We start from the raw sequence: 17,897 nt of genomic DNA on the forward strand, positions 1-17,897 counted from the left end.
ATAGACATACAAACACACAATACAAAATTTACTATGCACAACTATCCTATATGCCACCAATAGCATATAATATATCCATATTATATTGAATTATTGCTATTTCAGTAGTGAGAACTCTAAATCAAAACTTTGCTTCATATAACTTATGAAGGAGAACCATAAACTTTCAAGCTGTTCATGTCTTTTTTTCTCCCCTCCCTTATTTTCAGAACAGCTCACGGATATGCAGCTTGTGAGTTCCATCATGAAGCCCTCCCTCTGGAAGCACCCTGGAAAGGCCAGTCCTCTACTGAATCTGGCAACTCTTGTTTTTGCACAGCATATGCCTTCCCTCACTTGGAATGTACCCCAGGACTGTCTACCATATGGAGAGTTGGGAGGTCCACACTAGTTCATGGGCACTCAAAAAGCTCTCTGTGCAGCCATGACATTTCTTCGCATTGCTCAGCTCAACCTAACGTTGGTTTGGATGCTTGGATCTTCACCTAATCCCGTGTTTCTACCTTTCCCTTCCCAACTAGATTCCGCAGTCTAGGTTGCCAGGTTCTTAACCAGGGTATATATCTTGCATGGTTTATATGTTCCAGGGCACCAAGCTCACCTCCAGGCTGTCACGATTTTGCAGGAGGGATTAGATTGCATACCAGAAATTCAGGTTTGCACAATTAAAGTCCTGTTGTTCTGGAGGAACAATACATTTTTTTAAATTGACTTTTTGGAGTTAAGAAAGTGAGGGGAAAATGCAATAAAAAGTGTGTGTTAATGGTGGATTGACTGGAAGATATATTACTTTCCTGCAAATAAATCAGGATGGAGGCTCAATGAAGAGAGGGTGACGTATAACCTCTGCATAAGCTTTGCACACGCAAACCAGGATGAATGCTCAGTAAAAAAGACTGCCTGAAAGAGCCCCCAATGAAGCTGCAGCCGCTGCACCCTTCTGCATTGGTCCACTTGTTATCTCAGCCCGCAAGGGCAAGTAGAGGAACGGAGGAAGAGGCACAGTGGCTGCAGCTTCACCAGAGCACTTAAAAACCTGAGCTCTGCTGTGTGCGGCATCTGAGTCGCATGCAAGGTGTAACTTTACACATAAAGGAAGTAATATTAAAAATGAACAATAATAATGTGTATGTACTAATATTTTATACCAGTTTTATGTAAGCTGCTTAGAGATTGGGCGCCTTCCAGACGGTCACAATTTTGTGGGAGGGACTGAAGCACACACACTGGCATTGTTTGGTTTGCACAACCCTGGCACAAAAAATCCACTTTAAGAAAGATACAGGAAAGCAACAAGGGAATGCACGGCAATGTGTGGGGTTCACACAACACCCTGCAAACAAATTGGGATGGATGCTCATTATTGGTTTTGTTTGCAGGGAGGTTAAACAACAAAGACCAGGTGCAATCTAACCTCCATTAAAATCAGGATAAATGCTCAATGAATAGGTCATGAGGAGGAGCTCTTTTATCATCATCATCATCAAGTAGTATATAAAACTTGCTAAATAATTATAATGATAATAATAAAAATCTCAAGGAGATGTTCTATCACTCAGTCTGTGTTTCTCTCCAAAGAAAGCACCTCCCCTCCCCTGCAGCACTCCTTCCACGTGGCTCATAGTGCACCACACAAGTCCCACTTTGAGGCCGAGGACTGAAACCTGGCATTGCTGCAAGACACCAGATCACAAGCCAAACTTCTAATCCTGCCAATTTCATGGCTTTGATGGGATCCTGGGAAAAGGGACGGGCTAGGATAAAATTCTAATCTGGGTGGCAGCAGGTCAATCGGGTAGCTCCGGTTTGGGTACTGCTCCAGTTTGTCAAAATATTGGCTCAGAATGTGGATCAGCTGTGTGACTCTGTGTGTGTGTGTGTGTGTGTTTTGAGGTTGGAGGCCAATCTTATACAAAGCCTTGTGCAGAAACAAAAAATAATGTTAAAAAATTAAAAAATAATCTACCGTGCAACATTCCCTCCAGGCTGAATGTCACAATGGCTCTTCACAAACGCCAGAATTCTAGAAGCAGTGATTTGTGACTTATTGGGCTCATATCTGCACCAGCCACATGACCCAAGCAGGAAAGGGATTTTGCTGTCAGCTCAGCTGTAGCTCCTCAGTTATCTGTTTGTTCCCCACCCACCCCACGTTTGCAGTGTTCGGGAATGCAGTGCTCAGGGAGGATTTATTTCTCAGAAATGTGCAGTGTTTAATTTCTAAGAAGAGAGGTGCTGAGTTTTGAGCCTGCAGGAGAGTTTGCCCTCTAAGCCCTGATTCACTAATTCCAGATTAGTTGCATCTAATTGTGGTTGTTATGAGGGCAAAGTTCTCTTTGGGAGTCATTTTGGACTCACAGCTGTCCATGGAGGCACAGGTCAAATCTGTATCCAGGGCAGCTGTTTACCAGCTCCATCTGGTACGTAGGCTGAGACCCTATCTGCCTGCGGACTGCCTCGCCAGAGCGGTGCATGCTCTGGTTATCTCCCGCTTGGACTACTGCAATGCACTCTACGTGGGGCTACCTTTGAAGGTGACCCAGAAACTACAACTAATCCAGAATGCGGCAGCTAGACTGGTGACTGGGAGCGGCCGCCAAGACCTACACTGGCTCCTAGTACGTTTCCGGGCACAATTCAAAGTGTTGGTGCTGACCTTTAAAGCCCTAACGGCCTCGGTCCAGTATATCTGAAGGAGCGTCTCCACCCCCATCATTCTACCCAGACACTGAGGTCCAGCACCGAGAGCCTTCCCTCACTGCGAGAAGCCAAGTTACAGGGAACCAGGCAGAGGGCCTTCTCGGGAGTGGCGCCCTCCCTGTGGAATGCCCTCCCACCAGATGTTGAAAAGAACAACTCCCAGAAGACATCTGAAGGCAGCCTTGTTTAGAGAAGCTTTTAATGTTTGATGTATTACAGTATTTTAATATTTTTTTGGAAGCCGCCCAGAGTGGCTGGGGAAGCCCAGCCAGATGGGCGGGGTATAAATAAATAAATTATTATTATTATTATTATTATTATTATTAGGCTTAAAAGCTTTCTACTTTATATTACTTCCCCTATTCCCCTATTACAGGGCTAGGCATGAGCATGGCAGCAAGGTTCTAGGTCTTGAGCACTGGTGAGCTCCGCCTATATATATATAACCCCAAACGAATGCTTCATGTGCCTAATTTTTGACAGTATTTATTTGCCTGTTACCTAAATTTATATCCTGCCTTCCCACACAGAAGTGCCCGAGGTAGCTAAAAACTAAAAAATGAAATGAAAGCAATCCTGTAAAATATGTAATAGTATGGAGACAAATAGAGGTGCAGCCCCTACAAAACAGATCAATAACAGTGGCTGGGTAACCAGTTAAAGCAGAGAGAATAAAGTGAGTCCTAAAAACAGGCTTTGGACTTCTTGCCACAGGCATACATTTGGGTTGAAAATCACAAGACTTCTGGACCTTGCAGTTCTGGCTAGTTTTCAGGCAGGCTCAGTTCTTGGCTCAGTTTTGTCTTTTCCTTCGCTAAGTGCTATCTGCATCCTCCAGCATCCCAACATATGGGTATCATTCCTTTTTAAAATGCATTTGTGCCCCCAAAATACTTTTGGAGGGGTGGAATGATCTTAATCTTTGCCCACTTTTAAAAACACATGCAGTCCTTTGCATTTTTTTTTAAATAATACTATTGCAATTTAATATCCTCTGGTTTTAGTGGGAACTACTCTTGAGTAAATGGATACTAACCATTTTTATATTTATGCTGGTAAGTTGTTTTAAATTGTTTTCAATATGGTGTTTGATACTGTAACCCACCCTGGGGCCTTAAGTTCAAGGGTGAGTAATAAACAAATCAGCACAACATTGGCAATATTACTGCTAGAGCCAGGACAAAGAGTTGAATCTGGCTTAATTCAGTAGATTAAATGATCCTAAATATATCTTATCAGGGGCATTATGGTCTCTTCACATAAAAGAAAATAGCAATCCCTGCAGGGCCAGGGCCAGTCCTCAGGGAGCTCTTGGCACAGGGCCAACAATGCCCTCACCCCTCCAAATGGAGCAGAGCCCAGCTCTGCTTATGGTGCCCATAGTGTCAGCTGCCCCACATTTTCTCTGCTGCCTCTGCTTTGGCAGTGGTGGTAGAGCCACTCAGCAGTCTCCATAGATCTATGACATCGTTTACATTTTGGGTAGCTTAAAAATGGTGGGTGGAAGCTGCTTGGCTCCCATTCAAAAGGGGCCCCACTGTTGAAAAGCACTGAGGGAGCTAGTAGGGATCGCAGTGAAAGGCAGTGTGGCTGGGTTGGGCTGGGGCCGGAGGGCTCTTCCATTACCCTGGTGCCCTCAACCAGTGCTCAACCTTGCTGACTGCTGGTACTGGGTCTGACTCTGTGCACCTCCATTTCTCATGCCGTAAGTCTGCACCTACACCAATTATTTTGGTGTAGAACAATTTAACAGTTTCCTGAAGGATAAATATCTGCTTGATCCCTCCAGAAGCTGCCCCACAGGTGTCAAATGCTCACTTGCTTTCCACCACCCAAGCCAACCATGTATTTTACGGCATTATTCTCTTCCTTTATAAAGAAAATTCTTTGCCTTCCTTGCTGTGCAGAACAGATCAAATGTGACTGTTCAAGCACACATTCACCTGGTGCTAGAGTGTTCGCTGGCTTGAAAGGAATCCACAGCTAACGCCCAAATGTAAATAAAAGATCACTGGGAAAGATAAAAGAAGCAGAGAAACAAAGAAGGTGCCAGTTGACTTGTTTAGCTCTCACTGCAGGTCTTTTTGTTGGCCTTTTTGCCAACCCGTTTGCATAACATGAGGTGCGGTCCAGATCTCAGCCGCTTTGAGATGAAGACTTAGAAGCAGAGAGTTGCATCACGCAGTACATGCGTCTCGTATTCCTGCCTCACTTATTGTGACTGTATTAAAGTCTCCCACCTGGCTATATAAACAAGAGGTGTTGCTGTGACCTGACCCATACTACCCATATTTCTGTAGCTTGCATTTATGCTTCAGAAAATGCTATTTTTAGCAAGTCCGTACATAGGTTTTCCACTATTAATTTGCTTGTTTGATATTATTACTTTAGAGTTTTAAGGAGTGTAAACAGCCAAGGTTTCTGCAGAAGAAGCTTTCAGGCACTTCCAGAGAAAAGACTTTGAGATGCCACGTTACTCAGGAAGTTAGCGATCTTGTTCGTCATTCATGGGACATTGTACACTGTGTCAGCCAACCACTGTGATGGGTGTGATGGTTCTGCAAATGTATAGAGATCTTCCAAAAAACAAAAAACAGAGTGATCTACCAACAACTGCTCTGTGAGAAGGATTCCAATGGAGAGTGAGAGAGAGGCAGCTTCTCAACACCCACCACCACTCTACAATCAACCGCCTTTTGGAAAGGATTTTAATTCTTGCAATTTAAAAATACAGAATTGAATATTACTTGTAAGCCACCCTTGGTAGGAAAAGTGGCATATAAATAACTGAAACAACAACAAACAACACCGGAGGGACCAACAATGCAAACCCCACTCAAAATATTCTGGTTGCTTAGCAAGTTGGATTGCCAGCTGCAGATGGAGATTCCCACTGAGAATGCCCACATTCCTATTCAACCCTTTCCTTCTCCTCAGCGCCTCCACTTGTCTCACCCTATCAGGTCTGAAGTCTGAGAAGTTCTCGGAGTGGCGGTATTTGTCAGGAACAATTTAGCAACAGATCGGCTGACCAGCAGATGAAGGAAGGTGCACAGGGTGACTTAATTGAAACAGATGGTTCTGGATTTTCAAGCAGGGGGACTTGAGGGGGGCATGGCCAAGGCTCACCGGCATTTGATAGGTTACGGAAAGGTGCTCGCCCACTGCAGCTGCTCCAGGAATTGGCAGAGTGACTCAGTGAGGGGCATGGAATTGCCTTCCTGGTGACTTCAGTGCCCAGGAAAGGGTGCTCACTTAGGGCCTGCTTGCGTTTTTGTTTAAGAAATACAGTCGCCCTGTAATGTTTTAAACTGAATCAATCAAAGCTATACTGGGTTTCAGTGCACAAGATTTGTTAATGGCTATTTGAGGGAAGTTTCTACAGCCAGTTTTTGAAAATGAAAATGTAGCATTTCATACCAAAGGTTTACATTAAACTATATCAGAAAAACAATAAATCTGTGGCTCTACAGCCCCTGTGTTTTTGGTCAGAGGAATGAAGTTCTTCAGAAAACTAAACTCAGAAGCAAACGTCTCTTCTTGTTTCCAGCAGAAGCTGGCTGTACAGAGTGCCAACTGGCTGGCCCTTGTGACCATCACAGAGACACCTCCCTCCTCCCACCGTAGCCTGCTATTCACAGTTATGATTGGCTGGCCCTTTGGGTAATCAAGAATCTACTCCCCAATGTTACAAAGTAGAAACCACCTTGGATTGGTTTAAAAACAAAAAAATGCCAAATAAATGTTTGACTTCATAAACATGTCAGGCCCATAACACGTACGTACATACATGAAGAGAGGGGGGGGGGAGAGAGAGAGCCTGCATAAAGCATGGGGAAAGACAGAAAATCATTGTATTTGAGATGTGTAGACCTTGCCTCCAGCAGAAAAAAGCAATGCACTGGCTCCTGTAGGTAGGTACATTTGAATTTTCTCTATCTGCCTTTGCTCCCAAAATATGAGTCCTGGGAGCTAGAGGTCTTCCCATTTAGATTACAGGATGTGGGGTTCTAATTGCCTGCTTGGAATTACATGGAAAATCTCCTACAGGCCAAACTACACATGCACCATCAGTCACATGTAGTCCCCTCCCCCGCCCTGATGTATTATTTTTATAAATTGCAGCTTTGTAACCTGTAATTTGTAGATGAAGACTCACATGGGGGAGGGGCTTTCTGAGCTTTCTCCTTCTACTTCCAGTGGTTTTCCTACTCAAATTGCCCTCTGTGCTGTTTCTGTCACCATCTGCGGAAGATATATGAATACCTGAGCTTCTCATATTTAGCAGAAAAACTGCCCGTCGGGAAAGGACTAAGAATTGCCAATAACCCCTTGCATGAGTTTTCTGCTGCAGACGGCAGCCTCTGTGTCTGTATTTCTGTGAAGGGAAGGAAGGAAGCATCAAGTACATGCAACTGAGAATCACGTGTAGCTTGGTCCTAAAATAATATAAGCTTATGACTTCATCCTTGAGTACATGCCCAATATCTAATGGTGAAACCTCTTGCTACCAAATGAAGGACTTTATGATTTGCAATCTAGGGCTCTTGGTCATGATTGCTGGGTGGGTGGGGGCTGTTTGAAATGGTGTGTGATCTCTTTTCTGGGTCTTCCTTGAAATGCATCAAAACTGACTACATTGGGGGTTTTCAACCCGTGTGCCGTGGCACCTAGGGGTTCCTTGAATCAGGGGTGCTGTGGTCAACACTTCTCTCTGTCCCTCTTTCCCTCCCTCCCTCCATCTGATGCCCTCTTGTGTCTCTGACTCCCAAAGGCTTGCACAGCTGTTTATTCTGCAGTTCTGGCTATAAGCTCTGCAGGTGAATGGGGCCTCTAGGAGGCACCTCTCTTTGGGGGGTGGGGGGTGGCATCTCAGAGAGCAGAGGCAGCAGCAGCAGCTGCCAGAACGACTCCCAAGGAGAATCATAGAATCATAGAATCATAGAATCATAGAGTTGGAAGAGACCACAAGGGCCATCGAGTCCAACCCCCTGCCAAGCAGGAAACACCATCAGAGCACTCCTGACATATGGTTGTCAAGCCTCTGCTTAAAGACCTCCAAAGAAGGAGACTCCACCACACTCCTTGGCAGCAAATTCCACTGTCGAACAGCTCTTACTGTCAGGAAGTTCTTCCTAATGTTTAGGTGGAATCTTCTTTCTTGTAGTTTGGATCCATTGCTCCGTGTCCGCTTCTCTGGAGCAGCAGAAAACAACCTTTCTCCCTCCTCTATGTGACATCCTTTTATATATTTGAACATGGCTATCATATCACCCCTTAACCTCCTCTTCTCCAGGCTAAACATGCCCAACTCTCTTAGCCGTTCCTCATAAGGCATCGTTTCCAGGCCTTTGACCATTTTGGTTGCCCTCCTCTGGACACGTTCCAGTTTGTCAGTGTCCTTCTTGAACTGTGGTGCCCAGAACTGGACACAGTACTCCAGGTGAGGTCTGACCAGAGCAGAATACAGTGGCACTATTACTTCCCTTGATCTAGATGCTATACTCCTATTGATGCAGCCCAGAATTGCATTGGCTTTTTTAGCTGCCGCGTCACACTGTTGGCTCATGTCAAGTTTGTGGTCAACCAAGACTCCTAGATCCTTTTCACATGTACTGCTCTCAAGCCAGGTGTCCCCCATCTTGTATTTGTGCCTCTCATTTTTTTTGCCCAAGTGCAATACTTTACATTTCTCCCTGTTAAAATTCATCTTGTTTCTTTTGGCCCAGTTCTCTAATCTGTCAAGGTCGTTTTGAAGTGTGATCCTGTCCTCTGGGGTGTTAGCCACCCCTCCCAGTTTGGTGTCATCTGCAAATTTGATCAGGATGCCCTTGAGTCCATCATCCAAGTCGTTGATAAAGATGTTGAATAAGACCGGGCCCAAGACAGAACCCTGTGGCACCCCACTAGTCACTCTTCTCCAGGATGAAGAGGAACCATTGATGAGCACCCTTTGGGTTCGGTCAGTCAGCCAGTTACAAATCCACTGAGTGGTAGCATAGTCAAGACCACATTTTACCAGCTTCTTTACAAGGATATCGTGAGGCACCTTGTCAAATGCCTTGCTGAAATCAAGGTAGGCTACATCCACTGCGTTCCCTTCATCTACCAGGCTTGTAATTCTGTCAAAAAACGAGATCAGGTTAGTCTGACATGACTTATTTTTCAGAAATCCATGCTGACTATTGGTGATCACAGCATTCCTTTCTAGGTGCTCACAGACTGTTCGCTTAATGATCTGCTCCAGAATCTTCCCTGGTATTGATGTCAGACTGACTGGGCGGTAATTATTTGGGTCCTCTCTTTTCCCCTTTTTGAAAATAGGGACAACATTTGCCCTCCTCCAGTCTGCCGGGACTTCACCTGTTCTCCAGGAATTCTCAAAGATGACTGCCAGTGGTTCTGAGATCACATCTGCCAGTTCTTTTAATACTCTTGGATGCAGTTCATCTGGCCCTGGAGACTTGAATACATCTAAACTAGCCAAGTATTCTTGTACTATCTCCTTAGTTATTCTGGGCTGTGTTTCCTTTGCTGAATCATTTGCTCCAAATTCTTCAGGTCGGGCATTGTTTTCTTTATCGGAGAAGACTGAGGCAAAGAAGGCATTGAGGAGTTCAGCCCTTTCTGTGTCCCCTGTTTGCATTTCACCATCTTCTCCTCTGAGTGACCCCACTGTTTCTTTGTTCTTCCTTTTGCTACGAACATACCCATAAAAGCCTTTTTTGTTGCTTTTAACCTCTCTAGCAAGCCTGAGTTCATTCTGTGCTTTAGCTTTTCTGACTTTGTGTCTACACGTGCTGGCTATTTGTTTGAATTCCTCTTTGGTGGTTTCCCCCCTTTTCCATTTTTTGTACACATCCTTTTTAAATCTTAACTCAGTTAAAAGTTCTTTAGATAGCCACCCTGGCTTCTTTAGGCACCTTCCATGTTTCCGTCTCATTGGTATTGCCTGACGTTGTGCTTTTACTATTTCCCTCTTAACAAACTCCCAGCCATCATGAACTCCCTTTCCTTTTAGTATTACTGTCCATCGGATCTCACCCAGCACTTCCCTAAGATTTATGAAGTCAGCTTTCTTAAAGTCAAGAAATTGAGTCCTAGTATGCTTGGCTGCTCCTTTCCGCTGTATAGTAAACTTCAGAAGAGCATGATCACTCGCGCCTAATGATCCTTCCACTTCTACCCCACTAACCAGGTCATCCACATTGGTTAGGACCAGATCTAAAATGGCTGTTCCTCTTGTTGCTTCTCCCGCTTTCTGGACAATGAAGTTGTCTGCAAGGCCAGTGAGGAATCTGTTTGACCTTATGCTCTTGGCTGAGTTTGACATCCAACAAATATCCGGGTAATTGAAGTCCCCCATTACTACTATCTCCCTTCCTTTTGCATGCTTGGCCATCTGTTCCAGGAAGGCATCATCTATGTCCTCCGTTTGGCTTGGGGATCTATAGTAAACTCCCACAATGAGGTCACTGTTATTCTTCTCTCCCTTAATTTTGACCCAAATGCTCTCACTTTGGCTTTGAGGTTCTAAATCTTGGATCTCTTCACAGGTATACACATCCCTGACATATAACACCACTCCTCCTCCTTTCTTGTCTGGTCTGTTTCTCTGAAATAGATTGTATCCCCCCATTATTACATTCCAATCGTGGGACTTATCCCACCAGGTTTCAGTGATGCCTATTATGTCATATTTAGTTTGCTGTACCAAGAGCTCAAGCTCATCTTGTTTATTTCCCATGCTTTGTGCATTAGTGTACAGACATTGAAGTCCATTAATCATTCCCCCGTGTCTCTTATTTAAGGATTTTTTCCTCCCACCACTAGGTCTGCGTGCTGTTTGCTCCATTTGGTCTATGACATTTGGATGATCATCTTCATCAATTGATAGACTCCTACCTTCAGGAGCACTGTCTCCCTCCCCCACATTAGTCAGTTTAAAGCCCTCTTGGTGAGGTTTCTGAGATTTTTGGCTAAAACATTTCTCCCAACCGTTGTGAGGTGCAGCCCATCGCTTGCCAGAAGTCCATCTTCAAGAAACTGCAGTCCGTGATCTAAGAATCCAAACCGTTCCTGTTTACACCATTTGCGAAGCCAGCTGTTCACTTCCACTATTTTGCCCTCTCTCCCTGGGCCACGTCGTTCAACTGGGAGGAGAAAGGAGAGGAGAGGAGGCTGAGGGGAGGGTGTTTGAAAAAGGATGAGAGGCTGCCAGCTCTGCAGACATAACTGCGCTCCTGAGCCCCACAGGGGTGCTGCAGAAAGAATGGAGTTGGTTAAGGGAGCCGTGGACTCAAAAAAGTTGAAAACCTCTGTATTACATAATTAGTTACATAATTAATTGTGTTAGCTTCACCCATAGCAGATAATGAGACAAACAATGGAAGGCAAACTGCAGCGGAATGGAAACAGCACTGATTGCAATTAACACAGAAAAGGGTTATAAATAAATAAGTTGGCCAAATTCAGCTTATGCAACCATAGTTGATTGGGAGCTCCTGCACAATCAGCCCACTTCCCCAAATGATCAGACTTTTTTGCAGCAGGTAAAAGTGACGGGCAAATGCGCTGGAAGGTGTGAGACATTACTTGTTTTGACACACAACGTCATCTAACTTCCTTGCAAACAAATCAGAATAAATGTTCATTAAACAGCCAGCATTGCCTAATCTCCCTGCAAACAAATCAAGATGAATGCTCAATAAAGAGGTTGTCTGGAAATGCTTTAAGAAAAGGGACAAGATGTCCCCCACCCTTCACCAAGTGGGTTTTTTTGGGGGGGGGGGCGTTAAGCCTTTTTTTCTGGTAAACTACTCTGTGACTATTTTTGGTCAAGGGCAGCAAATAAATCTCTTAACAAATAAAATGAAGAAAGTGCATGTGTTGATAACAGATGGTGCCAATTCAAGATTATGGTCTCTTGTTCCTTCTGCATGCCTCTGTTGCCAATGCAAATGCTGAGTCATGAGGTGCTGCTAGGCTGTGCTCCTCCCCACTGTGACCAGAGCAAAGCAAAATGGAAATAAAGTAAGCAGTGACTTGATGGAGAAAATGAAGCCATGAGCACACACATTTGCCGCTGACCTTTCTCAGATCTAATTCAAAGTGTTTTTGGAACTTCAAGAAAGCTTTCCAAGTGGTTTAGTGTGCACGCACGCACACATACACACGCACACCTCAGTTCCATCTCTGGAGGATTAAAAGGTAAATGTTTCAGCATTAGCAACTTCACTACTTTTGGGAGTAATAGCATGTTTATGTTTCCATCTCTTTCCCAAAACCTTACTGAGCACTTCCTGAGATCAGAGACAGGACAGTGGGTGAGGTGTGTGTATATTTCTCTTATGATCTCAGGCCAAGGTTTTGACCACTGCCCCCGGGAGATCAACGGAGGGCAGTTGGATAGCCTGATAAAGAGCATGGCAGCTGAGAAGGAAAGAAAGCATCAAAGCCTCTTGATGTTGTTACGTCCCACATCTGGTGACCCACAGTTTGGCTAAAAAAATAATTAAAAAATAGCAGCCTTTAACCAGGCCACCTTCTCAAAAAGGGAGGGATCAATGGAAAAGAAAACACACTTCTCTATCAACTACAGTGTTGTGCTTCCAGCCAGAGGGCATTGCTTTCTCTACTTTGCAAAATCTGAAAAGCAAATATCAGCCACGAGCACAAAAGTGGGGGAAAGCCAGGAATCATGGGTCTCAATTTTAACCCTTAAATTATAATTATAAAACGAGGCAACTGTAGTCTATGAGTAGAGTTACTACCCAACTGCTTCTAAACTGGATTATTTCACCTCATTTCAGGCAGATAGGAACATACGGAGCTGCCTTATACTATGTATAAGCCCACAACCCTACCTAGAGATGGCAAGGAATGGACTTGGGACCTTCTACATGCAAGCAGATGTTCTACCACTGAGCCATGCCAGAAGCCAGAGGTGCAAGATCAAGGGAAGTGAGTGGCCAAATTTGAAAGGAAATACATTTTAAGTGATACAGATGAGAAAATGCCATATTTATTTATTTTTTTGTTCCCTTGAAGGTAGTGGGACCAGGGGGTAAAACCTTTTTCTGCCCCGGAAACCTAACAGTGCTCATTCAGGGAAGTGGGGTGACTCAAGCTTACCCAACCTACCAGGTTCTGCCCTGACTCCACCTATCTTGGTCTCCATCCCCTGGTCTTGTGAGAGGGACCAGGAGCATAATGCATGTGTCTAGATAAGAAAGGAACCTGGCGCCACGATCCTAAGTACAATTATTCTCTAGACAAGGGCTGCTAGGTAGTTCATCAGTAATGATGCTTCTGTTGTTTTGAAGGGCATTTATATTTGAAGGGTATTTGCATATCCGTTATAACACAGTAAACACAATTGATCAGGGCTTCTGGGCACATATTTACTGTGAGTTTTCAGGCTGATGAATGCCCTTCAAATGTTTTTTTTAAAGACCAAGTCAGAGGATGCCTAGGACAACATCCTTGATAAACAATGGATTACATCAGAGACACTGAAAACTAAATGCAGAAGCCCCTACACTCTGAGTGTCAGTGCTGGGCATTGTGGCTGGAGGCAAGAACCGTACAGTCACATTATGGACCCCAGGTCTATAAATCAGAAGGATTTCTCCATGGCTTTGGAATTACCGTAATTGCCTACTGGGCTCCACCAGACACAACACTACAGGCTTTTTCAAAAGACCCTAAGACTTTACCCCACCCCCACCCCCCGGCAGCTTTACTTTGAAGATTTTTATCATAACTATTATTACAATTATTATTATGCTTTTGCTCTTGGATTTGATTCTATTGTTGTGATTGTGGGTGGGCTGCTTGTTTTATCTGTTGCTGGTATCCTCCCAATATTTTATTCATCAACATTTTAAGCATTATTTCTGTGTTTTATTGTAAGCCACCCTGAAAGAGTTTACTGTCAAATGAGACATTTAAATATTTTTAAAAAAAGAGGACTGTAACACACTGTAACCAGAAGGGTCAACTGAGAGTAGAGGGAGGAAAAAGTAGGGAAGGCTGGCAGAATATTGAGAATACGTATACTGTTGTCTGCATGGCTTATCAACGGAAGGGAAGCTATTTGTCTCTGACAGGAAATAGGCAGCAAAGCTTTGCTGCTGCACTGCATTGTGATCCAAAAGGGGGGGGGGGCACATTCTCTTACTTATTGTAGAACTTGGTTGTTTCCTCCCCTGAGTCTGGGAATCTGGAAGAAGAGAAGGTTGAGCTATTACTAGAAGTTGGGATGTAGAGGTGAATTGGACATAGCAGGGAAACACTTGAATCTAGGCCTTGTAGGCCGAAATAAATGGAGAATTTGGCATCTGCCCCTATCGGAGAGGCTGGCAAATGACAACATAAATCATACACAGCATGAATTCCCAACCAGTATCAAAGGGTATCATGAGAACTTGCTAAAGTTCTGATAAGACACTCTGGAGGCATTAACAGTATCGCACTCGTTTCAGAATGGAACTCATTACAGCAACCAATCATAAACCTAGATCCGGAATTCTTTAGATCAGTCCCCTGCACTGCGTGGGGCAGGTTGCCTTGTGTGTATCACATAAGCATACATGATACAGGTAGCGCTGTGGTCTAAACCACTGAGCCTCTTGGGCTTGCTGATCAGAAGGTTAGCGGTTTGAATCCTCACAACGGGGTGAGCTCCCATTGCTCTGTCCCAGCTCCTGCCTACCTAGCAGTTCGAAAGCACACCAGTGCAAGTAGATAAATAGGTACCGCTGTTGCGGGAAGGTAGACAGCGTTTCCGTATGCTCTGGTTTCCATCACAGTGTCCTGTTGCGCCAGAAGCGGTTTAGTCATGCTGGCCACATGACCCGGAAAGCTGTGGACAAACGCCGGCTCCCTCAGCCTGAAGCAAGATGAGCGCTGCAACCCCATAGTCGCCTTTGACTGGACTTAACCGTCCAGAGGTCCTTCATCTTTACCTTTACATAAGCATACATGATCATGTACAAATACAGAGCAGAAAGAGAGAAGACGAGAACTAGGTGGAACATGCCACAGATGCTTTTGGAGAAGAAGAAAAAATACAAATTAATAAAATGATACACTAAAAGAAACATGGAACTCATCCAAAATGAATGCACACTCAATTATCCTATCACACCAGTGACACCATCATAAAACGTAGAGCAGACTTTGAAGGAGAATCTAAGTTGAGATCTGTGACCAGAGTTCCCAATATGTTTTTCCCTTTTAAAAGCACCTCTGAGTGCCCCCAAATTTACATGGGAGTGTATATGGATTCAGTGGGTATATTCCAGTGATCTCAATGAGACAAACATCCTCATGAGTACATATGCGTGTACACAAGGGCTCTGTTTGTATCAAAGAGAATTTCATTTGGGTTTCCGCAGACAGAAGTCAATGGAAGCCACTTAAATGTGAAGAAAACATGGGGTTTTCCTGCTATAATGAGGGATGTGTCATCCATAATGACCGAAAGCTGCCTGTTCAGAGAGCGGGAATCCACATCAGTCATGGTCCCCCTCCCCTTTCTTTCCTGGTTTTGCCGAGTTAATTTTAATGTGCTATAGCAGCTGTTGTATGTTTGAAGCTAACAGGAAGCTGGTGCCCATGACCTCACAAGATCTCTTCTGGGAAGAGCCGTGCGCGCGCATGGGTGCATGAATGGTGTGGGTGCAATTCAGCCAACCAGTTTCTCACAAATGTCTGCCATTGGGGGAAGGAGTGGCATACAGGACTGGTCACCTTCAACACACCCAGTTTTTCCTAGGACATAAATGCTGCTCCACTTCTATTCCAGCTAAAGAAATAAAAGAGCCTCTTAAATTTACAGGCAGCCTCTTTTTCACAGCAGCTGTTCCACCAATTCATACTGTGGTCTTCATGGCTCTAACAAATCACTTTATCCGTATTCCTGGCTGAAAGCAGTAGGGGGTTGCAAGAGGATGATGATTTGGGTACCTGGGTCTCAGAGAAAGCAGACCTGCATCCAATATATGGATTTATGTAGTCACCATTCCCTCTTCTAAGCATCCTCCCATACCCCAGACTGCATCATTGCAGAGCAAATACAAAACAACCTACTCTCTCCAAATCAGAGTTCCATACTGGTTAGTAGTTACCATTTCTGGCTGTATTTCTCTCCCCACTATAGGTCTTTTAACCATTCTGACCAGGTCCTTCTTGCCATTTGGCCTTTTTTGTTTTGTTTTTTTAAATCTTACTTTTCTTTGCAACCTTAAAATTGGGGTGGAAGGAGAAGGGAGAGATCTTAGAACAGGCATAGGCAAACTCGGCCAGATGTTTTGGGACTACAACTCCCATCATCCCTAGCTAACAGGACCAGCGGTCAGGGATGATGGGAGTTGTAGTCCCAAAACATCTGGAGGGCCGAGTTTGCATTCTTGTATAGGAACTGGAATAAAAAGTAAGAGGCATTAGAATTTAGAAAATACTTAGTGTGGTGGGGCATAATAGTTGCACATAGAATCATAGAACTGTAGAATTGGAACCAAAGGCTCATCTAGTCCAACCATCTAGTTTATCCAACGTGGGGCTCAAACCTATGACCCTGAGATTAAGAGCCTCATGCCCTACTGACTGAGCTACATCAAGAAGCTAAAAACACTGCGAAAAGTTCTGTGTTCTAATGGTGGCTTCGGACACATTTAATTTGCTCTGCCTTAGGTATCAAGCTGTATTAATGTAGGTATGATGTGTGTGTGTTTCCCTAGACCACTCAACATGTACTGTCTTATCTATTTTGTCTGTGTTACTTTGGACTTATACTAGATCAAACCTTAGACAAGCCTTCAGAAGCAGGGCAAAGAGGCAGCTATATAGGACTGTATCAAAATTAATCAGCCGCGACTAGTACCCGTTAATCTAGACCTGCTCATTTTGCTTCCAGCTCCTGCTGTGCCAAACAGTTGCTCCCTTGGCCAGGGAGTTGCCCAACCCCTGATTACTATGACAGGGTCTCAAACTCCACCCCATCCCAGGACCCAACAGAACATACTCCCCACTAAGGAATACACAGGGAGAGGAGCAGGCAAGCTTTCCTTCCCCCTTCTCCCTCATCTTCCTCCCTGTTTGCACCACACAGGCAGGCTGCACTGCATCAGGAGAAAAAGCATCCTGCTGTATCATGCAGCTGGCTGCTGCTTGCCAATTGAGATGCTAAATGCTGGGGATAAAGAGCTTGTGGAAAGATAATAAAGCAAAGGGGAGTAAATTAAAGTAGCTATAAATAGCACCAGGAGAATGGAGAAGGGATGATGTCATCCACATTTACATAAGCTGGTATTTCTATCCATTCTTCCACACAGACTCACTTCTCCTCCTGCCCCAGCACTGGAAATGGAGTAAGCAGGAGTTGGGCCACTCCCTTACATGCAGCCACCCTTAATCCAGCATGTTGGCACGTGACCCCACTTTTTCGGTCATAGCATCAAATCCATATCTCCATACCCAGCATGTTGAAAACAGGAGCTGAGCATTTCCATGCAGAGCACGTGGGGTGAAGCAGTCACGTGGCTGCCCCAGGATGTGCCCACTGCCCCTCCACCTGTCGCGATAGCTGCTGGGTGTGGATTGCGTGCTGGCACCATAGATGTGGGTTGTATTCTGAAAGGTTCTTCTTGCAAGGTAACTGGCACAGATCAGCCAGGCCGGGATTGCCAGCACATCAGTGTGATTGTACAAATGGTCCATAAATGATTTAAGATGGGAATAGGCAGAAAATTCTTGTTTATTACTTACATAGCGTTGGCACACTCATGAAGCCACCTTATACCAAATCAGACTATTTGTTTCTCCAGCCCAATACTGTCTATTCCAGTTGGCAGCAGCGCTTCAGGGTCCCATTACCTGCCACTTTTGAGATGAAGGTGCCAAGCACTGACCCTGGTATCTCCAGTGTGCAAAACATATGTTCTAGCACTGGGCTGCTGTTATCTCCCAGGTAAATGACCTATGTGATAACCCTCTTAATTGTAAGGACTAGGAATGGTCAAGGAATTTGGTTCATTTCGCATTTAAAGTAAATATGAGAACAAAACACAGCCATCCTTTGAAACTCACACTTATCTGAATTCTGTGGGGCAGTTCTGCGTACATTAGGTTAAAGTATGCATAAAGACAAATACATTCGTGAAAATAACAAGCAAAAATGGGTTATATTAGGA

At 44.4% G+C, this 17,897-nt stretch overlaps 2 protein-coding genes across 5 annotated transcripts in view; one reads left to right on the plus strand and one right to left on the minus strand.

The window, feature by feature from the left end:
• Positions 1-974, plus strand: part of LOC308479118 (uncharacterized protein) — an 86,737-nt gene extending 85,763 nt beyond the window's left edge. Inside the window, exon 6 of one of the 2 annotated variants that reach the window (XM_081009599.1) lies at positions 210-974. In XM_081009599.1, coding sequence (XP_080865725.1) covers positions 210-391 — 182 coding nt within the window. In that variant the 3' untranslated portion in view covers positions 392-974. The remainder of the gene's footprint in view (positions 1-209) is intronic. The other variant, XM_081009600.1, reaches the window with a different exon arrangement.
• The window catches only part of LOC308479038 (phosphatidylinositol 3-kinase regulatory subunit gamma), a 263,420-nt gene that overhangs the window by 134,841 nt on the left and 110,682 nt on the right, over positions 1-17,897 (minus strand). The window lies entirely within an intron of this gene.

The sequence above is a fragment of the Podarcis pityusensis genome (assembly GCF_964106645.2).
Source record: "Podarcis pityusensis genome assembly, chromosome: 6".
NCBI lineage: Eukaryota > Metazoa > Chordata > Lepidosauria > Squamata > Lacertidae > Podarcis > Podarcis pityusensis.